Raw genomic sequence first — 26218 nt, 5'->3', positions numbered from 1 at the left:
CACGGGCTCACAGAGGTATAAGCCCTCACTCTTGAAGCTCATAGTCCAAAGAACCACGGATATATATATTGCATTTTTTTACTCAAGGACTTAGAAAATTCCAAGGACAACATGACATGGCTCCCTAGCAGTCTAAAAAAGGAGAAAGGCCAATCCTTTGCTTGATCATAAGAGCACACAGTAGTATATACCCATGGAGGCATTGCTTATATAAGTTTGTAACAAATAGTAGCCTGTCCAGCTGGAATTTTCTGGTTTATTACATTATCTGCATTCCACTGTAACCTATAGTGGCTATTTTCCAACATGTAGGATTTAGCTCTCCCAGACTCCAATTTGATTTTGATGTTCCCACATTTCCCAGTTTTATGACTCTGGAATATGTGAAAAAAAAAATCACATCAGGTTATGTCATTTTCTTCTTCTGGGGACCAAAAAGTAAGGGGGGGGGGGCGGGCGGAAACAGAGAAAGAGAGAGAGAGAGAAAGAAAGAAAGAAGAAAAAACTGTGAAAGTAACTGAAAAACACCACCACTTTTGAATGCATTCCCTTATGCTGTTAAATATCTTTGCTTCATACATATTTTACCATTAGCTACATTTCCTCTTTTTCTTCTCCTGGGCCAATTTTGCTTTGTGGACCTATTAGTATCATTTGTACATTTAGTCACACAGTCTCTATCCTTTTTCTCCAGGAAATACCTTTTAAAAAAGTCCTATTTTAAATAACACTATTCCCACCCCACAACTTTTCCTGTCATTTCCTGTAGTTTCCAGAGAGAAATATGTTCCTTGCCTCTGGTCTCTAGCAGCTATACACATTCCTTGGCTGATGGCCGCATCATTCTGATCAATGCCTTTGTTATCACAGTCTTCTCCCATGCTGATCCTCCTGCCTTTCTCTTATAAGGAACTTTGTGATTACATGGGGCTCATCCAGATAATCACAGATAATCTCTCCATTTCTAGACCCTTAATTTAATCATACTTGCAAAGTCTTTTTTGATTCTGAGGATTAGGATATGGACTTCTTTGGGGAGGCCATTATTCTGTATACCATACTGCTCATTTAACAAATGTTTATTGAGAAATTAATATACGCAGTGAAATGTGCTAGGCTCTGGGGAAGTCACAAAGAATTTAAAAATAAATCAGCCAGATTATCTGCTTTCATGGAGCTTACACCTTAACAGAGGGGCAGACATTGAATCATAATTTTACAGTTATTTATCTTATTGTACAACTGTTTCATTACAATTATGATAATTTCTAGAAGCATGGCGAGCCATGAAAGGAGATAAATCCTAGAGGACCTAACTTGGGGCATCAAGGAAAACTTCTTAGAAGAAATGGTTTCTGATCTGAGCTCTGATGTGGGTGATTAATTAGGTGAAGATGAGGGCCAAGAGTGGAAGCTGAGAGACTAGTTATTAAAATTTAAAACTCAAAGTATCTTTTAGAACTGTTCAAATTCACTAGAGATATTAGCTTTTCTTGAGCTAAGGGAAGAAAGCATATTCTCAAGAGAGATACAGTTGCCATTATTTTTTAACTTCTCAAAAGCAGGCAAGAAAGGTTTACAAATTTGAATATCATTTAAGTACCTTCCTTGGAATTATCTGATTTCTTCTCCTTATCAGAAGACAAGGGTAACATTTGTGTTATTAGTGCTGTCCACTGAGGATTCTTGAGATCTCCAAGAGTTTAATGACCTCCAAATAAGACTTAAAATTTAAGTCTGAGTAGACATATTCTCCAGGCTTCCAAATGTGGGCTTAAACTGAAATGCAGCTTGGAGTGTCTATCAAATCCTTTGAAATGCTGGGGGAAATGACTGAATAGCAGACTGTACATTCGAGAATGGTGTTAAATGCTATTCTCAGTTCTGTTAGAGTTTTAAACCTTCAAGTCTTCAGGGAGTGATTTAATTTAGTGGTCTCTGATATTTACAGCCTTTCTATTTCTGTGATAATTTCTTGTCTAATGATCTTCAAACAGTATTGTGGAGGCAAAATACATGAGGTCGATGGAATCTCATTTAATTTTTACTTTTTTAATTATGAGAAAAGGATCATCATTTCTCCCTATATTTTTGGCCCTTTGATCTTTCTCCATAGGCCATTTTTAAAATTCTTGCCTTGCTTGCTTGCTCTGGTTTTGTGTGTGTGTGTGTGTGTGTGTGTGTGTGTGTGTGTGTAAGAGCTGTTTGAATCATGGAGAAAATAATTCAGAGTGTGGCATATTACAAAAATGCTTTCCCAGTTTGCCATTTGTCTTCTGACTTTGTATATGTCAGGTTTTTCACCAGTTACATGCATTCATATTTCCCTTTGTGACTTTGGGATCACAAATTACAAATAAAATTACTTAGGTTTTTCTTCTTTCCATTCTTTATGACTCAACCTTTAATTCATTTGGAATTTATTTAGCCATAAAGAATAGACAAGTATCCACCTTAAATTTTATTCCTAAATGGCTAGTCTTTAATCCCACCCATTTACTGAATATGCCAGTGTTTTGTCACTGATTTGAAATGCTATTTTTTTTAATCAAAAACAAAAATCTCAAATGCATTTGAGTTTATTTTTAGACACTATATTCTGTTCCAATTTAAGGTTTTAGGCTGACTTTTCTGCATCTAGATGGCTATATTCCCCTGTAATTTATCTCATTGCTTATAATTTCCTGAGATGTTTAAAGAGGAACTTTAGAAACACTGTCAAATAAACAACTCCACAACTGACAATTTACTTGAATTTTGATTTCTCATCTATAAAATTGGGATAATGGAATAACTCTGCAATTGTATGAGAGGATTTTCAATGATGTATGATAAGTACTTAGTCCAGCTTTTGGTGTGTTACAGTCATTCAAATTGTGGTTGTCAATTACCTTTCATTTTTCATCCCCTAATGTGTACCTATCATACAGTAGGGGCTTAGTAAATGTATATTATGAGAATAACAGAATGACTGTCCATGACTTGAAAGTCTATCAGTGTCAGTCAAGACTTTTTCACCCCAGTACTGAGAGTTGGACTATAAATAAAACTGAGTGCCAAAAAATTGATGCTTTGGAACTGTGGTTTTGGAGAAGACTCTTGAGGGTCCCTTGGACTGCAAGGAGATCCAACTAGTCCATCCTAAAGGAGATCAGTCCTGGGTGTTCATCAGAAGGACTGATGCTAAAGCTGAAACTCCAATACTTTGGACACCTGATGTGAAGAGCTGACTCATTGGAAAAGACTCTGATGCTGGGAGGGATTGGGGGAAGGAGGAGAAGGGGACAACAGAGGATGAGATGGCTGGATGGCATCACTGACTCAATGGACATGGGTTTGGGTGTACTCCGGGAGTTGGTAATGGACAGGGAGGCATGGTGTGCTGCGGTTCATGGGGTTGCAAAGAGTTGGACGTGACTGAGTGACTGAACTGAACTGAACTGAACCATTCCTGGCCTCAGGTATCAAAGATATGTTTGTCTTACAGGAATGGCATTAATTTATTAAGTGAGGTAATTTGGAAAACTTTATTAGGTCTTCCAGAATATTAAGACACACAAAAACTGTTTTTGGATGTACATTCTCTTCAAAAATAACATTTGATTTTCTAATAATTTGCCAAGTCACAGTTGAAGAACAGCTATCACTCAAGAAGGAAATTTCCTTAACCTAAAACTCTGATGATCACACAATTGACTCCTTTTTTTTTTTTTAATAATTTGTTTTCTTCTAGTCCTGGATTTGTGAGAAAATACTCACATACTATACAGAGTTAAGGTGGAGAACATAAGAAGAGCAAATACAGCAAGCTGGGTAGGTTGACTAAACAACCGAAGGAGAAGAGAAGCTTGATTTTATTCAATTTAGTTCAGGTTTTGAGCTACTAGTTTGCTAGAGTTGCCTGTGGTAGTAGCAATGGAGGCACCAATGTAACAATGATGACAGAGGAAGTAATTTCCTTTCCTTGTTTGACATAGAAATTCTGCTAAACTGAGAACACTTTCATTTTTATTTTATATGTACCTGACATAAAAAAGTCAAGTCATAACAACACAGATAGATTAAAGAAATTTATCCAAACACACACACACACACACACCCCATGTTGAAAAAAAAAAATGGAGCTCAGGATCAGAGATTACTTCTATTGAATAAGAACAAAGGATTAACTGCTGGTTACTAGAGAACATTTTGGTTTTAAATAGGGGAGACTCTAAACTTCACCCTCTTGTCAATTTGATTTTAGGGCTCACTCATGGATTCATTTTATTTTTTTTAAATGTTACCATTTATTGAGCATCTTCTTGATTCCAAGAACTGTGGTAGCCTCTGTTCTGTAGCAGCCTTTGGAGGTATATTCTTATGCTTCCAAAACTCATTCAAGTTGAGGCTCCTATTATACTGAACTCCAGGTTGTTACAAGAGGAGAATAACACAGAGATGCATTTCTGGGGGATAATTATGTTCTTGTTCAGAAAGGAGGAGTGGAAAGGACAGAATGGATGCCCATGATGAGTCATCTGGAAGATCAGTGACAGGAAAGCCCAAGTCTAGATAGATGGATCAAGACATTCTTTTAAAAAAAACAACAAAAAACTTTATTGCTAAAAAATGGGATCAAGGCACCTTAAGGATTAAGATTAACACCATCTTAAGGACTGGTCTGTTAAAGAGATGAAGAAGACTCACTGGAAGTATAGACACTAGCTAGTGTTGGGAAGGAATGTAGCAAGAAGAATTATAAAGGCATTACTGTCCTATTTCATAGAAAGAACTGGGCTCAAGTGTAATTCATTCATTCAATGCACATTTATTGGGCAGTGTGCCAACCTCCTATACCCAGAACAAGCAGTGGGGAGAGAGAACTGGCTCAAGTGTAGTCCCAGCCTGACAATTATAGTCCAGCTGTCAATCTCATAGCTTCAGACACATGAACTAATGACTAACATACAAGCTGGAAACTGCAATTCTAGCTGTTAGGATATAGCTGTTAGTATCATGGGGACAATGAGGAACAGACTATAATCCACACTGGAGTAGGAGCATAGCTGTCCAGTGGTTTCTTGAAGAAGGTGACGGCTGAACTAAGTAGATCTTAAAAGATGACTCAGGGAAAGGGCATCACAGGTGCAGGGGAAAATAGAACAAGGTTGGGAGGTGAGAACAAGCACGATGTGATGGGAATGATAAGTGCTGAGCTGCTGCAGAGAAGTGGATGAACCAGTTACTCCACGAACAAGGCTGGGGAGGTAAGGACAGGCTAGTTTATGGAACTCAGGCTTTGTCTTGACCTTGATGGATGGCTGTGAGGGATTCAAGCAAGAAAGGGAGCATGTCAGATTTGCATTTTGGAAACATCACTTGGGTGCCTGGATTTGAGGGTTTCAAGGTGGGAGGTGGAGATATCAATTACAAAGCTGCTGCAGGACTCTACCCTAGAATGATTATTATTGTTGTTCAGTTGCTAAATTGTGTCCAGTTCTTTGTGACTCCATGGAATGCAGCATGTCAAACTTCCCTGTCTTTCACTATCTCTTGGAGCTTGCTCAAACTCATGTCCATTGAGTCAAGGATGCCATCCAACCATCACTCATCCTCTACTGCCCCCTTCTCCTTCTGCCCTCAATCTTTCCCAGCATCAGGGTCTCTTCCAATCTTTGCATCAGATGGCCAAAGAAACGATAAGTCCCTGAATGAGGCAGGCAGAATTGAGGATGAAGAAGGGGAATAGACTAGAAAGAACCATTTAGAAGGGTGAAGGCTGGTGTCAAAACTGAAATATGCAATACGGGAAGAATAGCTGATGTGGGGAAAAGGTAATAGTCCAGTTTCTAACATGTTATGTTCAAGCTGTCTTTGGGACCTACAAAAGAAGATATTTATCTGGCAACTGCATGCAGTGACTGAAGCTCTGAGGAAAGTCTTGAACTTTGTTTGTGAGGCTTAATAACAAGAGCAAATGTTTTGTATGCTTATGATGATCAGTCACTATTCTAAGAATTTTCACACATGCCAGTTTGTGTAGTCTTCACATTAGCCCTTGGAGGTAGGCTCTACTCTATTCCTCATTTAACATATGAAAAAACACAAGGCAGTTAAATGATATATCTCAAATCACTTAGCAAGTACATGGTGGGGCCAGGGTCACTGATCCCCACAGGATGGCATTGGGCAGTCTGTGCTTAACTGTCAGGCTGTCCTGACTATAATTACTCAGGGAGAAAGCCCAGAGTGAGCAGAGTCCTGGCTGGGTGGGTCCTGGTGCTTAGGAAGGGAAGGGTAGCCTCAAGGAGATAGAGCAGTGCAAGGAGAACCAGGAAAGAGCAGAGAAGTTTCTGGAAGGGAGTGGCAAGCAGTGTTAAATACAGGATAATGGACAAGAATGATCTTGGATTTGATGTTTAGGAAGTCATCAGTGGCGTTAAGGAGAAGTGTTTCATTAGAGTGATGGGGCTAGAGGCCAAGCTGCAATAACTTGAGAAGCAAATGGGAAGTGAAGAAAAGCTCTCCTCCTTTAAAAGATAGCTGGAAGTTGCTGCTGCTCCTAACTAACACTTATTAATGCTTATTATAAGCAAAGAAAGCACCATCCTAAAACTCAATCTCCTGCCCCACTATAAAATGCACATACACACTTATAGGTATGTATGTATATACATACACCTGGAGATATATATTAAATTGTTAAATATTCACAACTACCCTATGAAGCCTGAGTATTATGTCCACTTTACAGATGAAGAAACTGAGGCCCAGAGCAATTGAGCAATTTGTTTAAGGAGAGATAGAGTGTAAGAAATGCAGCCAGGTTTTGAGCCCAGGTGGTCTGGCTCTAAGATCTGTGCTCATAACCACAATATTGAACTACCCCTCAGTTAGAGGAAGGAAAAAATTAGATAGTTGCTGGAGAAGAATGGGAGTCCTGGGGTTTATTTTTATATTAATTTTTGGAATGGGAGCAACCTGAGCTGGTTAATAGGTATCCTCCTTTCCCTCCTTGGGTGTAGACAACTTCAGTGCAATTTGGCACAATTAGCAAACTGTTATGAGAAAATCCATAAAAAAGGAGTGAACTCTAAATATATTGTTTCTAAAACCTTCAGTTCCCTCAGCCCTTCTAAGTGGTCTTAGCAGTGGGGGTTTTGAGACTTAAAGCCCATAAACAGAGTTTGTTAATGAATCCATGAGAAAAGGGGCAGAAGTCAAGGAACCAAGGATGAGGCTGGGGGTAAATGGAGACATGTGACTTTGGGTGTCTGGGAAACTACCAGATGACAAAGAAAAGGCCAGCAGCAGGAGGAGAAACGATATTTTCAGGCTTGTTGATGGCAGCTTTCAGGTTTGGACCAACAGTTTTTACCCTTCAATGCTCATCAGAAGTTTTGTAGAAGTACAGCTGCTCAAATCACACCCCAGAAGTACTGAACCAGATGCCCTTGGGTGGGACTCCACACATATTTCTAAAAACTGCTTCATGTTCTAAAATCAGCTAAACCTTTTATACTCTGGTATGTTCCACTGAGGCCAGATAAACCCTTGTAAGGGAGGAAGTAAAGCAAATACATGTTCAGAAAGGCCCTTTCCATCTTGTCTTTCATGTAACAAAACTTATAAAGTACCTACTATGTGTCAGGCATTGCCCAGCCCTGGAAACATGATGGTAAATGAAAAAGACATGGTTCCTATCCTCAAGTGCTATGAAAGAAACAAAGTGCTGTGTGAGAGCACACAGAAGACCTTCAGATGGAGTGTGAGGAGGGACATTTCAACAGAAAGCTGAAGGAGGAGAAGTAGCTGACTGCAGAGAACTGGAAGGGTTCTAAGCCAAGTACCCAAAAACAAGGGCTCTGAGGCAGATGTAACCGGAAGCCTGCATATGTAGTCAACACCTGCTGCACCGTGGAGGTAGCCATCTCCACTCCTTTCCAGGGAGAGCCCAGCCCTGCTCTGCTGAGCTTTCGTTCCTCTTTGCACCCTCTGTTAGAACACTTGTCTCTTCATCAGAGTTTGTTTACAAGTCTGCCTCCCTTGTAGAATCACTATTTGCATCGTGACTGCCTGCCTCATTTACTGGAATACTGTCCTACATAATTCTCTCTCTATAAATATTTGCTGCCTAGGGGAAAAAAAAATCATTCTGTAGAAGCTACAGAACTATAGGCAAGTCTTTTGATCCTCCAGGTCTCAGTGGACTTATCTATAAAACAGAGGAATCATATTTGTCCTGCAGATTTGTGATGGTTAAAAGAGATAGCTTACTCAATGTGCCTTGCAGTGGGGCTAGCACACAGTAAGTGCTCAAGAAATGTTTATTGAGGCGTGGCTGGCTATGTGAATGACTGACCAAATGATTTAACCGGTAAGGAGAAAGTTGGGATCCTTGGGCAAGATTCTTAGAACTTAAGCTCTTCATAATATTTCCATTAAAACTAAAACCAAGAAATGTTTACCTTCTGATATTGAGAACTGGCTACTTTGAATGTGCTCATAATCTCTGCCAAACACACATGTGCTGAAGTGAAGAGTTGCAGGTCTGAAGTTTGAAGCCCCAGGTTAAGTTCAGGTTCTACTCACTAGATATGAAACCTAAGTCAAGACCTTAAGCCTCAATTCCAAAATATGTTTAATAACTATATCTATAAAATAGAGTTTAGCCCTGTGATACTATCTAAAGTTGGAGACATCAGTATACGCACATACACACACACACACACACACACACACAGATGGATAGATTCATAGGCCATATACATACATACTTTACTAAATTCTCCACCAGGAGGATCTAGAAGCAATGTCATTCCAGTAACAATGTGAATACCCAGCAACTAGATCTTGGTTTCTAAACACCATTTTCCAATAAAAGGAACCAAGTCATCTTAGAAAATGGTGAATTTTAGTGTTGGGGCAGAAAAAAAAATGACAATACAATACTCATCTGGCATTACCAGAAAGTAAGGACGTTTGAAAGGTAAAGAGGAAAAAATCAAAGAAGGAAGAAAAGCAAAGGAAAAAAAAAAAAAAGAAATGGCACTGTGTTGAAAAGGACACAGGGCCATCTGAAAGAAATCCTAGTGGCCAACACTGAAAAAAATCTGAGCAAGAAAATAAGTAACAATACTGGATTATAACTCAAGTATAAAATACTTATATACAAGTCTATATTGACATAAGTGAATAACTGAATAAATAAATAGGAAAGAAGAGACATATCTTTGCAGAAAAATTTCAAATAATGTATGTAGATAGATACTCCCTTCTCCAGGAGGTAAGCTTGGAGCCCTATTCCGTTAGATTTAGTGACTCAGTTCTAAAGAATAAAGGAAAGAAAAAGGTAAAGATAGCGACTTTCCAGTGAGGAAACCTGGCAAATGCCACCTTAGCCGACGGATCAAGTTTAATATCCCCCTGAATATAGCATGGGTATCATGTATCCCTGATAAAATGTGATGACCAGGGCACTTAGCCTCTGTGGTTTTCCTTCCAAAAACCTGTAAGTCTCTCTACTCAAAATAAAGACATCAGACAAATCCCAATTCGAGGGACGTTATATGAATATACTAAATCAGTACTCTGAGAACTGCCAAGGTCATGAAAAACAAGGAAATAGTGAGAGCCTGTCACAGACTAGAGGAAACCAATGGAACACTAAGTGCAACATGTGTCTTGGATTAGATCTTAGAACAGAAAAAAGGACATTAGCAAATTTTAAAAAATAGGCCAAAACCAAATCAAGTCTAAACTAGTAATGACTAATAGTCATGTGTGCATATATGCTCTGTCACGTCCGATTCTTTGTGACTATATCCACCAGCTTCTCTGTGCACGGGATTTCCCAGGCAAGGATACTGGAGTGGATTGCCATTTCCTCCCCCAGCGGATCTTCCCAATCCAGGGATTGAACCCATGTCTCTTACGTCTCCAGCGTTGGCAAGCAAATTCTTTACCACTGAGACATCTGGTAAGAAATAGTCATGTGATTATTGATTAAGGAGTAGTGCACGACAATTATGAGGATAATGTGGCTTCTTTAGTTTTGACTAAGTAATGTTAAAATGTTATCATTACGGGAAACTGAACTTGGGTGAAGGTGTACTCTCCATGGTATGGTATGATATTTTTACAACTTTTGGTAGATCTGAAAGTATTCCAAAATAAAAAGCTTATTTAAAAATAGTTTGGGGTGATTAGATGATAATGTATCTAAAAGCGTTTTGTGAGCTCACAGAGCTGAGCATATCATTATGAATGGAAAGGTGCTGTCCATTGTAGGATGAAATTTAGTGAATAATAAATCTTAGAAAAATGTCAAATTTCCTGCTCATCTATAATTTTTTTCCTAAACTCTACTCCCTTCCATTAAAAAGATGCCATATATTTTATTAATATCAGATATTTTCTTAATAAACTTAATGTTTAAAAAATATAAATTCCTGAGGTCAGCTTGTTTATTCCTCAATTGAACAAGAATTTGTCCTGTGTCACTATGGACCGTAGCACTCCAGGCTCATCTGTCTGTGGGATTCTCCAGATAAGAATACTGGAGTAAGTTGCCAAGCCCTCTTCCAGGGGATCTTCCCGACCCAGGGATTGAACCCACACTCCTATGTCCCCTGCATTAGGGCTCCCCAGGTGGTGCTAGTGATAAAGAACCCACCTATCAATGCAGGAGACATAAGAGACACAGATTAGATCCCTGGGTCAGTAAGATCCCCTGGAGGAGGGTATGGCAATCCACTCCAGTATTCTTGCCATGGACAGAGGAGCCTGGCAGGCTATAGTCCATAGAGTCACAAAGAGTCAGACACAATTGAGGTACGGCTTCCCTTGTAGCTCAGTCAGTAAAGAATCTGCCTGCAGTGCAGGAGACCCAGGTTCGATCCCTGGGTTGGGAAGATCCTCTGGAGAAGGAAATGGCAACCCACTCCAGTATCCTTGCCTGGAAAATCTCATGGACAGAGGAGCCTGGTGGGCTGCAGTCCATGGGGTCGCAAAGAGTCGGGCACGACTGAATGACTAACACTTAGTACACATTGGTAGGCAGGTTCTTTACCAGTGGCGCCACCTGGGAAGCCCATCACTTTCTCATCAAAAGTGCTAACCTACTCCTTCCTAATCTACTTATGTCAGCTTCCTGGTTGTTTGGATTCCAGGGAAGCACAGATTTCTTGTGCGTGCCCACAGTCCCACACACTCAGCACTGGAGAGTTATGGTGGTTTCCAGCAGAAATTGGATTTACTGTGGGAAAAGCTGTTGCAAAGTCTAGATTGTTTTCCTAAGGCAGCAGATCTCTTTAGCAGTAGTTTAAATGGGCCAGCGGCCCCAGAGAAATAGCAGAATCCATCTCCACTAGCATACACCTTCTGAATATAATTCTCTTTTAATGCGGATCAGAGTGCTATGAAATAAGTCTTGAGCACGCCTTAGAGGTGCTGGTAGATGCAGCCTGTTCCTCCAGCTCAGGGGTGGTGAAGAAAGGGATCTGTTCAAAACTACCGGGTCTGTTTGGGGATCTCAGAGTTAGGGGAACAGGAGGGAGCAGCATAAAACTGAGGAGGCTCCAGGCTGCACCTGGCCCAGCCGAAGCATGAGCACATGCACTGTTATTCTCTGACCCCAAAATGAGAGGTTCAAAGCAAAAGGGCCCACATGGAGGAACCACATCTGGTTTCCAGTTGGCGAGCTATGGTATCAGAATCACGCTTAGGCACATGCACACAGACACACAGCAGCAGTAGGCAGGGCCTTGCTTGGTGTGTGAACGCGAGGAGGGATGATATAAGTAATCCCCCTAAAGTAGGTGACACAAAACCATCTGGGTGGTCTTTACAACACAGCCTGCGGGTTTCCTTTTCCTCACCTCTTCCGCCCTCTCTTGTTTCTCCTTGTCTTGTCCTTATCTCCCCTCCACTCCCCCTCTTCTCACTCCATCCTCCTGGTGCCCACTGAACACTGCAGATTGTTTCTTGCTTCAATTAATTATGGATGGAATCGTTGTTTTGGAGCACATGGTAGAAAAGGATATGAACATGTGGCTGAAGGACTGGCAAGAAGTGGGCTGAAATTTCAATTTCGCTGCAGATGATGTAGGTTCAGGGGATCCCTACAAGCTGTTCTACCTTTCGCTTTTGGCCCCCCTAAAGTCAGATATCCATTTTTCTGCACTGTGGAGCTCCCCCTGTAAGCCCCTGGAGCAGAGAGATGTCTTCATCCCTCCGCTCTGTAAAATGCGTTTCACAGGGACGATGGCTTGCATCACACTACATTTTACCAGCATCTGAAACACACACAAAGCAAGACCTCAAGTGTGTAGAGTCCTGCTTGTGAAGAACTAGCTGGCCCAGGAGCAGTGGTTTGACTCAAAATACCAGTACCCCAGGAGAATCAGTGAAGCACAGAGCGCAGTGGAAAGAACTTGGCCTCAACGACGAACAGACTCAGGGCTGAAGCTTCTCATTGCCATTTACTAGCTGTGAAACTGGGAAAAACTCATCTTCGAGTCTCCGTTTCCTCATCTGTAAGATACATATACTCCCCCAAGAGCATTGCTAAATGAGATCACCCATGTACAGCGCAGTGCCTGGCACATTCACTCATGTATCAAGCATGTGCCTGGCATGACAGAGGGGACAAAGATGGGCAAGATGCAGAACTGCTGCCTGATCTATTTACACGCTAACAAGGAAACCTATGTACATGTAACATCTTCCTGTCTCTGTGCCTCCCATTCCTCGTCTGCAATGTGTGGCCGACAGCACCACCTACTTCATAAGGTTAATTATGTGTGAAGCATTTAGAACAGCACCAGCACATGGCAGTACTCAAAAAGCACTTCCTGCTGGTGACTGAGAGGACAGTGAGCATTCTCTCCAGAGGATTAGGAGGTATTTCACAGAGAAAGTGGCAGTGAGATGAGCTAGAAGGATGGGCTTGACGTTGATGGGTCATTCTGGGCAGAAGGGATTATTAAGAACAAAGGTGCAGGGAAGGTGGGAAGGTTGAGGCAACAAATATTTCTTTGTTATGTATAAAGCATTGTCCTACACATTGGGTATACAGTGTAAAGAAGATAGAATCTGACCTCCTGGGGGTGATAGCCTAGTGGGAAAGACAAACGGACAATCACACAGGTGTATCATTCAAAACAAAGCAACTTCAAAGAAAGAAAAAACTGGAGCTCTGACAAGAGGAATGTGTAAAAGGATCCAGGGTAGGCTTCCTCAAGCTTCAGGCAAAGGTATTGGGGTGGGGTGACAAGATCATATCTATTTATAGAAAGACATTTCTGGCATCCATGTGCAAAATTTATTGGAAAGAGGGCAAGATTTGGTTGGTCTAGATGGGGCTATATAGCAGGAGTAACATCAAAAGATGATTGTGTGACTACTTCATACAACGATACTGTTACTCATAATAACGTGGATGAATCTCACAGACAAAAGAAGCCAGACACAAAGAAGAATATATCATATTATTCCATTCACATGAAATTCAAGACTAGATCTTCGTACAAATAAACTACTCTGTGGTGGATTTCAGAGTAATGGCTGTCATGGGGGGTGTTATTGACTGGGAAAGGCTTCTAGGGGCTGGAAATTATACCTGTATCTTTACTACTAATTCACACTCGCTTTGCGGGTGTAATTTGTGTGTCATGAGAATGAAAGGAAGGTCTGATATGTACCATTTAAAAAATACATACTCACAATGTAATATTGAGGGGGAAAAGTAAAATCAAATATTGTATATACAACAGTATCATAACTCTCAAAGAAATTAATATAATTTATTTAATACTAAAAGGAAAGCATTCAATATTTTAACATTGGTTATTTCTGGTGGTGGGATTTCAGTTAACTGCTATAAGGAGACACCCCGAGGGGATTTTCAAGAAACACTGACATAAAGGTTAAGAGAGCAACCAGCCTCTCTGAATGAAGGACAGGGACATGAATCTCAGTTCTGGTCCTTCCCAGGGGAGTGAGTTTCAAGTTCCATAACCTTTCTAACTATCAGTTTCCTCATTCTTAGAAAAGGGGTCATCCAAGAGTGCCTCCATGCTAGGGGTATTTGGGAGATTAAAGAGGATGAAGAATAAGCACAGTGAGTGCTCAGTAAATACCTGTTATTGCTATTAAATGAAATCGTGGAGGCAGATAGATGACTGTCCACATTGCACCAACTGCTCCTCTTTTCTGGGTCATCTGTACAGCTGGAGGTTGGCAATGAGGATTTGAGGAGGAAACTGATCATTTCTGAGATGAAATCCTCTAACTTCCTCTTACCCAGAAAGGACGGTCAAAATGTTCCCGAATTGGGTATTGGTGATGGGAGGACAAGGAAATGCTACTTTGAGTATAAATTCTACAGAGTATAAAAATAAAGAATGTCATTTTAAATGGGATATTTGTGACTATGTATAGCTGTAAGTGTGAAAATATATAAAATGATATTATTTAAGGAAATCATGAAAACCCGTATCACTTGCCTTTGTACATAGAGAGGTTTCTTCTGTACATTATCAAATAGTGAATATTATAATATCATATTTGCATGCTATTTGAATACATGGAAAATTTTAAATTAAAATTAACAAACTCTTCCAGACATCAATGGAGCCAACAGCTTCTCAGGTAGAATTAAGGGAAATTTAACTAGCAGTTTAAGTCAATCATCAAGGTAGCATGAAATGCACATGTACCCCAGATATTTACAACTCTATCTCTCTGCTCAAGGAATAGGCTTATGATATTTAATATTTATTATGCACTCACTTGTGTCCGACTCTTTGTGACCACATGGATTGCAGCACGCCAGGCTCCCTGTTCTTTCACTATCTTCCGGAGTTTCCTCAAACTCATGTCCATTGAGTCGACGATGCCATCCAACCATCTCATCCCCTGTCACCTTCTTCTCCTCATGCTGTCAATCTTTTCCAGCATCAGGGTCTTTTCCAGTGAATCACATCAGGTGGCCAAAGTATTGGAGCTTCAGCCTCAGCATCAGTCCTTTAAATGAATATTCAGGGTTGATTTCCTTTAGGATTGACTGGTTTGATCTCCTTGCAGTCCAAGGGACTTTCAGGAGTCTTCTCCAGCACCACAGTTTAAAAGCATCAATTCTTTGGTGCTCAGCCTTCTTTATGGTCCAACTTTCACATCTGTGCATGACTATTGGAAAAACCATAGCTTTGACTAGACAGACTTTTGTTGGCACAGTAATGTCTCTGCTTTTTAATATTCTGTCTAGGTTAGTCATAGTTTTTCTTCCAAAGAGCAAACATCTTTTAATTTCATGGCTGCAGGCACCATCCAAAGTAATTTTGGAGCCCAGGAAAATAAAGTCTTGTCACTGTTTCCATTTTTTCCCCATCTATATGCCATGAAGTGATGGGACTGGATGACATGATCTTCATTTTTTGAATGTTTTAAGCCAACTTTTTCACTCTCCTCTTTCACCTTCATCAAGAGGCTCTTTAGTTCCTCTTCACTTTCTGCCATAAAGGTGGTTTCATCTGCGTATCTGAGGTTATTGATATTTCTCCCGTCAATCTTGATTCCAGCCTGTGCTTCATCCAGCCCAGCGTTTCTCATGATGTGCTCTGCATATGAGTTAAATAAGAGGGTGACAACACACAGCCTTGATGTATTCTTGACGTACTTGACCCAATTTTGAACCAGTCCATTGTTCCATGTCTGGTTCTGTTTGTTCTTGACCTGTATACAGGTTTCTCAGGAGGCTGGTAATGTGATCTGGTAGTCCCATCTCCTTAAGAATCTTCCACAGTTTGTGGTGATCCACACAGTCAAAAACTTTAGGGTAATGAAGCAGAAGTAGATGTTTACTGGAATTCTCTTGCTTTTTCTATGATCCAAGGGATGTTGGCAATTTGATCTTTGATTCCTCTGCCTTTCCTAAGTCCAACTTGTACATCTGGAAGTTCTTGATTCACATATTGTTGAAGCCTAGCTTAAGGATATTGAGCATTACCTTGCTAGCTTGTGAAATGAGTGCAATTGTGCAGTAGTTTGAACATTCTTTGGCATTGCCCTTCTTTCAGATTGGAATGAAAACTGACCTTTTCCAGTCCTGTGGCCACTGCTGAGTTTTCCAAATTTGCTGAGAAATTGAGTGCAGCACTTTAACAGCATCATCTTTTAGGATCATGATATTTAATATTTCAAGTCAACAAAACCATGCCAAGGCCAAAAATGTATTAAACTGGCCTTTTTTCAATTAGAATAAAAAGGAAATGACAAGTAATCAGAAGCCTATTATGTTATACACAGAAAGACTACAATTATGGGAAAGGGGGCATAAAATTTTGTTTTATTTTATTTTCATAGGAAGTTTCTTAAAATCATTATTTTGATTCCTAACCGGATCTAATCTTATACTTTCATTCATAGCATGGGTAAGGCTTCCCAGGTGGCCCTAGTGGTAAAGAGTCTGCCTTCCAGTGCAAGAGATACAGGAGACGCAGGTTTGATCTCTGGGTCAGGAAGATCCACTGGAGTAGGAAATGGACAGTGGGGCCTCATGGGCTACAGTTCATGGAATTGCAAAGAGTCAGATATGACTAAGCACACTGCATTAGCAGGAAATTGTGTCAACACTTGCCTGTCTCTGTCTGCATTCCAAAAAAATTTGTCCAACATAATATAATGCACACAGGGTATTCTGAACAGCTATCTCTGAATAATAATAATATTGGTAATAATTATATTAGCTACCATTTTATTAATACTTATTTACACAGCTGGTATTGCACTAAGCATTTTATATGTATTAATTTACCTACTTTCCCCAACAAACGTAGTAGGGAGGTATTGGTTGCTCAGATGGTAAAGCGTCTGCCTACAATGCGGGAGACCTGGGTTCGATTCCTGGGTTGGGAAGATACACTGGAGAAGGAAATGGCAACCCACTCCAGTATTCTTGCCTGGAGAATCCCACAGACGGAGGAGCATGGTAGGCTACAGTCCATGGCGTTGCAAAAAGTCGGACACGACTGAGCGAGCTTCACAGTGAGAACAATAAAGCTTAGACTAGGGGAACCAAATGCCTGAGTTTTCCCAGGATGTCGGATTTCCATTGCTGATACCAGAAATGTCCTTGGCAAAATACATAAGTTGGTCACTCTATAAAAGTAACTTGCTTGAATTTTAAGGGTTACAGAGGGATTTAACCTCTCCTCACCTGGTGGGCTGCCATCTATGGGGTCGCACAGAGTTGGACACAACTGAAGTCACTTAGCAGCAGCAGCAGCAGCAACTTGGCTGGCCAGATTTCCTATGTACTGCCCGCCCAAGTCTAGATTACAGTCCAAAATAAACAGCAAAGACATTCTTTTGGCAGCATGGGGGAGGCATCTAAGTTAAACTTTGGGAATATTATTCTGGGTGATGTAATGGAAAATGTCATTTTGCAGGTCCCTGTCCCAAACCATGGAGCCAGTGAAGCTGAACCTCCCTTAGAACTTGTCCAAAGGGCTTGCATGTCATTGTGATCTGACATTCAGAATGAAAAACCACTCACCTTGGGAAGGGGATAGAGGTGACACAAGGGTTGGCCAGGATCCTGTTTACAAAACTCCAGGGTGTGACATACCACATCAGCATTCATATCTGCTTTGAATCTGGAGGGAAATAGGGTAAAACAAAGGCTATTTAAAAGCTCTCAGGCATTAGAAAACAGAAGTAATTTCAAAAGAAGGTAAAACCCCGGAATGGATTCTGGCATGGCCTTTGAGTCCAGTCCGGTGTAGCTGCTGGATCATAACAATTTCCTGCCACTTGCATTCTACTTTTACATTAAGGTCCTGGGGGCGGGGAGAGAGGGGCTAACAGCACTGAGCTGTAAGCCAGTCTCTTGCATGGGCACTGGAATGCTTTTCTGGAAAAGCCATGAATAAAATTGAGATAGGAGAAATGGACAGGGGTGTAATTTGATGGGAAAAATATTTTAAAGCTTGCTGAGCCTTATAGCAAAAAATATCTTTATGATACGGCCTTAAACACCTGAAATCATTTTCTTAGGCGTAATCAGAGCATCTCTTTTCCTTTTAAAGTAAATTTATTTTTTACCTTTGACTTTTTCCCTGGGGATGGTGTAAGGATAGTGTTCTTCAAGCATTTTGGTTTATGTTTAGGTTTGAAAGGGCTAAAACAAATCTTCCATATTCAGTTTCTACCTGCCATTCCCAACACACTTCTTAAACCAAGAAAATGAATAAAAACGAGTTAAATGATACCATAAAAAAGAATGAAATAATGCCATTTGCTGCAACATGGATGGACCTAAAGATTATCATAAATGAAGTAAGTCAGACAAAGACAAATATTATATGATATTACTTATATGTAGAATATAAAAAATAGTTCAAATGAACTTATATACAAAATGGAAATAGACTCATAGATATAGAAAACAGACTTAAGGTTACCAAAGGGGAAGGGGGGAGGGATAAATTAGGAATATGGGATTAACAGATGCAGACTAACATACAAAATAGATAAACAACAAGGTTTTACTGTGTAGCACAGGGAACTATATTCAATATCTTGCAATAAACTATAATGGAAAATAAAAAAAAGAAATATATGTATAACCAAATCACTTTGTTGTACCCTTGAAACTTAGACAATATTATAAATCAACTATACTTCAATAAAAAATAAAAAAAAATTGAAGGTCACTAATATGTGAAAATATAGGCTAAGATCATGGCTTCCAAATTTCATTGCAGCTGAATGAGACTAACAATGTGACTGGCAAGATGGCTTTTCAGCCTTTTGTGAGAACCTGAGTTAAGAGGGCAAAACGAGATTATCATGAATCATCCACTTGGCCCCAGGGTTTCTGCATGGGAGGTGGAGGGGAAGGTAACCAACTTAAAGGTGGCTAAGCAGTGGGACAAGCTGTTTGTGACACGCAAGGTCCAATACCAAAGTAATATCTACCCAGGGTCAGCAAATCAGGAGAGGGTGACTGTTTTCACAAATCTGTTCTCGATTTAATGGTTCATTTATTTAACTGATGACTGCTGTCTTTGTGGGAATCTGGTATTTAGTGGACTCAGAAGGGTGATAAATAGGGCTCTGTTTAATTTTTTTCTTTTTTTAACCTAAGGCCAATATCCCATCTGTGGCAATTCAGAACCACAAGAGCCAACTCCTCATATGGTGTCCACCTACTCTTTTTCCCGTGCAAATAGAGCACAATTTCAAGTAAATGAACTTGAATATGAGAATGAAGATGGGGGCCCCTCATTCAGACTGGTGTTCTCTGAACTGAAAAATAGGAGAGGGAGGCTGGGCATGTGGAATCCCTCCCAAATCCTCTAAGACCAGAGTTTTATTATCAGTTCAGTTCAGTTCAGTCGCTCAGTTGTGTCTGACTCTTTGCGACCCCATGAATCCCAGCACGCCAGGCCTCCCTGTCCATCACCATCTCCCAGAGTTTACTCAAATTCACGTCCATCGAGTCCGTGATGCCATCCAGCCATCTCATCCTCTGTCGTCCCCTTCTCCTCCTGCCCCAAATCCCTCCCAGCATCAGAATCTTTTCCAATGAGTCAACTCTTCGCATGAGGTGGCCAAAGTACTGGAGCTCCAGCTTCGGCATCATTCCTTCCAAAGAAATCCCAGGGCTGATCTCCTTCAGAATGGACTGGGTGGGTCCAAGGGACTCTCAAGAGTCTTCTCCATCACCACAGTTCAAAAGCATCAATTCTTCGGCGCTCAGCCTTCTTCACAGTCCAACTCTCACATCCATACATGACCACTGGAAAAACCGTAGCCTTGACTAGATGGACCTTAGTCGGCAAAGTAATGTCTCTGCTTTTGAATATACTATCTAGGTTGGTCATAACTTTTCTTCCAAGGAGTAAGCGTCTTTTAATTTCATGGCTGCAGTCACCATCTGCAGTGATTTTGGAGCCCCCAAAAATAAAGTCTGACACTGTTTCCACCGTTTCCCCATCTATTTCCCATGAAGTGATGGGACCAGATGGCATGATCTTCGTTTTCTGAATGTTGAGCTTTAAGCCAACTTTTTCACTCTCCTCTTTCACTTTCATCAAGAGGCTTTTTAGTTCCTCTTCATAAGGGTGGTGTCATCTGCAATCTGAGGTTATTGATATTTCTCCTGGCAATCTTGATTCCAGCTTGTGCTTCTTCCAGCCCAGCGTTTCTCATGATGTACTCTGCATGGAAGTTAAATAAGCAGGGTGACAATATACAGCCTTGACGGACTCCTTTTCCTATTTGGAACCAGTCTGTTGTTCCATGTCCAGTTCTAACTGTTGCTTCCTGACCTGCATACAGATTTCTTAGGAGTTACAAAGGACAGCAAGAAGAGATAAGAAAGCCTTCTTCAGCGATCAATGCAAAGAAATAGAGGAAAACAACAGAATGGGAAAGACTAGAGATCTCATCAAGAAAATTAGAGATACCAAGGGAATATTTCATGCAAAGATGGGCTTGATAAAGGACAGAAATGGTATGGACCTAACAGAAGCAGAAGATATTAAGAAGAGGTGGCAAGAATACACGGAAGCACTGTACAAAAAAGATCTTCATGACCCAGATAATCATGATGATGTGATCACTAATCTAGAGCCAGACATCCTGGAATGTGAAGTCAAGTGGGCCTTAGAAAGCATCACTATGAACAAAGCTATTGGAGGTGATGGAATTCCAGTTAAGTTGTTTCAAATCCTGAAAGATAATGCTGCGAAAGTGCTACACTCAATATGCCAGCAAATTTGGAAAACTCAGCAGTGGCCACAGGCCTGGAAAAGGTCAGTTTTCATTCCAATTCCAAAGAAAGGCAATCCAAAAGAATGCTCAAACTACCACACAATTGCATTCATCTCACATGCTAGTAAAGTAATGCTCAAAATTCTCCAAGCCAGGCTTCAACAATACGTGAACTGTGAACTCCCTGATGTTCAAGCTGGTTTTTAGAAAAGGCAGAGGAACCAGAGATCAAGTTGCCAACATCCACTGGATCATGGAAAAAGCAAGAGAATTCCAGAAAAACATCTATTTCTGCTTTATTGACTATGCCAAAGCCTTTGACTGTGTGGATCACAACAAACTGTTTTATCATCAGAAAGATTGAAAGTGAGAAGCATTCCTTTGGACAAGAATAGAAAATGCTGAGCCTCATATGTCCAGACAAGTGTAACACGACAAGGATATGCAAGTTGGAAAGAAATGGCAGAGTAGCATGTGTGCTCTTGACCAACCTTAGGACAAAAGGCCTAGGCTACACATACTTTGTGAAATCCTTAGGAAATCTCCAAATTTCCTACCAGGGGCTTCCCTAGTAGCTCAGCTGGTAAAGAATCCACTTGCAATGCATGAGACCCTGGTTTGATTCCTGGGTCGGGAAGATCCACTGGAGAAGGGACAGGCTATGCACTCCAGTATTCTTAGGCTTCCCTCGTGGCTCAGGTGGTAAAGAATCTACCTGCTATGTGGGGGACCTGGGTTCAATCCCTGGGTTGGGAAGATCCCCTGGAGAAGGGAAAGGCTCCCCACTCCAGTATTCTGGCCTGGATAATTCCATGGGGTTGCAAAGAGTTGGACATGACTGAGCAACTTTCCCTTTCACTTAGGAAATCTCCAAACCTGTAATAACTATTCCCACCCAACATTGCTTTCTCTTTTCCAGAGCAACAAATAAGACCAAAATGGTCACATTCCTTTTACGACCTTTACAGGAGTGAGTCTTGTGGGCAGGAAACTTCAACACATTTGGCAGAGCTAATTAACAAATTTAATTAGGATCATGGTAGAATGAAGTCAATGCTGATGATTGTTCATCATCATCATAACTCAGAAGAAGGGAGCAAGGTCAGGGTTAAGTTTGGACAGACAGGTAGAGTGATAGCCTATGGCAGAGAGCAAGGACAGGGCCTTTCACACATGAAAGCTCTCAAATTTAAACCTTTGACATCACTTCCAAAGGAGGATTTATGCATTAATATGTAGTCACAGAGACACACTCATAGCATTGAAAAAAGATCTTCCTCATTTGACTTAACACTTTTATCCCACTTCTGGACTACACTCTTTAGAGTGTACTATGAATTTAATCATTTATAGAAATCTTGTAGTTGTCTTTTTTCTTATTTACTCTTATTGAATTATAGCTGATTTATAATGTTGTTAATTCCTGTTATATAGCAAAGTGATTTTCTTATATATATATCTATATAGATATATATATGCTGTTTTTTTAATTATTCTTTTCCAATTAGGTTTATCCTAGGATTTTTTTTTAATTGGAGGATAATGGCATGTTAGTTTCTGCTGTACAACAATGTGAATCAGCTGTTAAGTATACATATATCACCTCCCTCTTGAGCCTCCCTCCCACCCCCTTGCCATTGTCCTGTGAATGGCTCAGTTGTAATACTTTATATTTTTGTCCATTAAAAATACATTAATTACACTTAAGGTATATCAAAATTGTTATAAACTCTGTTTTGCATTTTTCTTCTAAACATGTTAGTAGTTTAGGCCTCTCCTGATCTCTGAGAGCTCTTAAGTTGCAATATAGGAATTTATGATTGAGAGCATAGATACTATGAAGCAAGGGAGATGAGCAGAAGACCAGCATCAGGTTTGATATGGCAATATTTGGCACAGTGGATGTCAAAACAAGGAGGACTGGGCACATGGTTGCTGGCTGGGCCAGGTTGCTCCTGGAAGGAGCCCCACCCTGTCTGAATTGGGTTCTTGGGGGAATGAAAGCCTGATTGCTAAGGTGCCCCACTTCCTAACAATATCTTGTGGTTTGCCAGTGGGTAGGAAATGTAATTGCTGAATAATTAGTCCATGAATCACTGAGAATTGACTGGTGTGAAATAATGAGGAGAGATGCCCTCTGGGTTAGGCAACACATTTAATATTGGAAGCCTGAAATTTAGGTAAAACTAAATTATAAGATTGTCATGTTCAGGGTCTACATCAACCCAGAACTTCATGTGATTGATTAAAACAAGCTGTAAGAAGAGGCCACCATAGGAAGAGAAATTTCTATCAGCAAACAACTGAGTCCTGAAAAATTACTCACAAAAAAAACTAGCAGTGGATGTAACCACAAAGAGGGATTGTTTATTACATCTATCTTTCTTCAAAGTGGCTTATCCCATGCTAGTGAGAATTAGCCATCTTATAACTTTGAGTCATCTCAAAGAAAAACTTTCCTCCTTTCCCGATCACCTACTCTTTCAATGGCTTGCTGGGCCCATTCTTTCTCAACCCTCTGTGTCCATTTGTAGCTTTTTGAGGTGGGGACTGTCTCTTGTACAGTCCACACCTATAGTACTAGTGCAAAGTCTGTCCTCCCTTTGATCCCATGCTTACCTGGCTCTTGCACTCAGCACCCTCCAGCCAGCTATAGAATAACAATGGATGTCCCAGTGAACACAGGCCACTTCCCTATTACTCCCAGCACGCTTGGTAGCTAATCTCTGATATCCTTTTTTAGATATCTGTGTGTACTGCCCTTTTTGGCATCTGTGACTCTCCGGTTCTCTAATCCAGGTCCAAGAAAACCTCTCTGGCCAAGCTGTTTCCCCAGTGCACCTGGCTCAGACTAGGTGTGTAAACAGGTTCACTATAGGCTATTTTTTTTTTCTTTTTTTATATGTTCAAGTAATTTTCTTTGGAGCAGTCTAGTCAGAGTTCATCTGTGGTGATAATTTTGTTTTTAAAAACAATTAATCAATTTAACAAATGTTTATCAAAGAGTTTCTGTGCTTAAGTATTGCCCCAAGCCCTGGAATTACAGGCTTCCCTGGTGGCTCAGATGGTAAAGCATCTGTCTGCAATGCAGGAGACCTGGGTTTGATCCCTGGGTCGGGAAGATCCCCTGAAGAAGGAAATGGCACCCCACTCCAGTACTCTTGCCTGGAAAATCCCATGGACAGAGGAGCCTGGTAGGCTATAGTCCCTGGGGTTGCAGAGTCGGACACGACTGAGCAACTTCTCTTTCTGGAGATACAAAGATCCCTCCTTCCTCCTTTTTTCCTTCCTTCTGTATATTCAGTATTTTGCTTAAATACTAATATTTTGCTTAAGATGAAAAAATGTAGTCTTAGTTCTCAGAAGTCTTTCAATCTCGTTAGCAACTCAGAAAAGTAAATGGAGAATTACACTACAAACAGATGCAAAAAGCACACAGGAGTTTGCATAGGAAAGGAAGAATTTGTGTGAGTGTGTGTGTGTGTGTGTGTGTGTGTGTGTGTGTGTTGGAGGTATCTATCTTAGCTTGGGGCGAGTCAGGGAAACTTCCAGAGGAAGTGACCCTGGAGCTAAGATCCAAAGAAGTAGGAGATGAGGGAACATTTCATGCAAAAGTCCCGAAGCAAAAACCTTCTGGTGTGTGTGGAAAATTACAACTGTTTTGGACCGTTGTATGCTAGAGAAGAGCCAGGGTTGAGTCTGAACATGTTCTCAGAGATCAGGTCATAAAGAACTTTGTGCAGGGGGCTAAGGAATCCTGTAAAGTGTGTAAAAAATTTTATGTTGGAGATTGCCATAGTTAGTTTTGCATTAAGAAGCTATTTGACCAGCTAGAATGTGGATTATGGACTTGCAGGGAGATGGGGGATCCAGCAGACCTGGAGTCCTGTTAGGAGGCAGTGGCAGTAAAAGAGATATGAGCTAAAAAGATGGGAATCCCTGCCTTCTAAACACTCCCAGTCCAGGGCCCCTGAAAAATCACTGACCACAGTAGAGTGAGACTAACATAAATAGAGGCAGGGGCACAGCACGATGGAGCACTGATTGTCCCTTTGGTCTGCATTGGTTTAAATTTCTTTTGTCTTTAGAAATCTTTAACTGCAGGCTACCCTGCTGTGGGGGTAGTTTCTCTGAGCCACTCTGCTCTATGGCATATAAAAGAGGAAACATGTAAGAATGTTCACAGCAGCACTTTCTTCACAAGAGAGAAAACCAGAAAACAAGCCAAACACCCATCAAATGGGAGAGTGAGGGAATAGACTCTTGTAGAGACACAGTGGGATATTCTATGTACTCAGAGTGCTGAACTACAGCAATGCCACAAATCTATGGATGAATCTTAGACATACAATTTTAAGTGGTAGGTCCCCAAAGATTATGAATGATGTGATACTCTCTTCATAAAGAAATAACTAAAATTTTAAAATATGCTTTAAAGGAATATGAAAGTGAAAGTGAAGTTGCTCAGTCATGTCTGACTCTTTGCGACTCCAGGGACTGTAGCCTACCAAGCACCTCTGTCCATGGAATTTTCCAGGCAATAGTACTGGAGTGGATTGCCATTTCCTTCTCCAGCGGATCTTCCCGACCCAGGGATCGAACCCAGGTCTCCCACAGTGTAGACAGACGTTTTACCATCTGAGCCACCAGGGAAGTCCTTAGAAAATAATTATAATAGATTTTAATAATTACTTATATATTATTTTATGATTATAATGTATTATATTAATAAAATATACATATATAAAAAACTATACAAAAAGGAAAATAAGAGCATGGACTTTATTACTTGGGTGGAGAAAATCATGAGAATAAAGACAGAGACCCTGTGGTTAGGGTAGGTTATTGTCAAGGTCCAGACTTTGCTTTGGGTGGTAGTTCAGTTCAGTTCAGTTCAGTTGCTCAGTCATGTCTTTGTGACCCCATAAATCGCAGCATGCCAGGCCTCCCTGTCCATCACCAGCTCCTGGAGTTCACTCAAACTCACGTCCATCGAGTTGGTGATGCCATCCAGCCATCTCATCCTCTGTCGTCCCCTTTTCCTCTTGCCCCCAATCCCTCCCAGCATCAGAGTCTTTTCCAATGAGTCAACTCTTCGCATGAGGTGGCCAAAGTACTGGAGTTTCAGCTTTCGCATCATTCCTTCCAATAACACCCAGAGCTGATTTCCTTTAGAATGGACTGGTTGGATCTCCTTGCAGTCCAATGGACTCTCAAGAGTGTTCTCCAACACCACAGTTCCAAAGCATCAATTCTTAGGTGCTCAGTTTTCTTCACAGTCCAACTCTCACGTCCGTACATGACCACTGGAAAAACCATGGCCTTGACTAGACGGACCTTTGTTGGCAAAGTAATGTCTCTGCTTTTGAATATACTATCTAGGTTGGTCATAACTTTTCTTCCAACGAGTAAGCGTCTTTTAATTTCATGGCTGCAGTCACCATCTGCAGTGATT

The 26218-nt window shown here is 40.7% G+C and overlaps 1 protein-coding gene across 1 annotated transcript in view; it reads right to left on the bottom strand.

The window, feature by feature from the left end:
- Nucleotides 1-26218, bottom strand: part of AOAH (acyloxyacyl hydrolase) — a 208570-nt gene that overhangs the window by 145125 nt on the left and 37227 nt on the right. The window contains exon 5 of the mRNA XM_040260182.1: nucleotides 17540-17639. Within this exon, the coding sequence (XP_040116116.1) occupies nucleotides 17540-17639 (100 nt within the window). The remainder of the gene's footprint in view (nucleotides 1-17539; nucleotides 17640-26218) is intronic.

Source organism: Oryx dammah, unplaced genomic scaffold (genome assembly GCF_014754425.2).
Source record: "Oryx dammah isolate SB20612 unplaced genomic scaffold, SCBI_Odam_1.1 HiC_scaffold_18, whole genome shotgun sequence".
In the NCBI taxonomy this organism is placed as follows: Eukaryota; Metazoa; Chordata; class Mammalia; order Artiodactyla; family Bovidae; genus Oryx; species Oryx dammah.
This window is presented reverse-complemented; position numbering and strand designations above follow the sequence as displayed.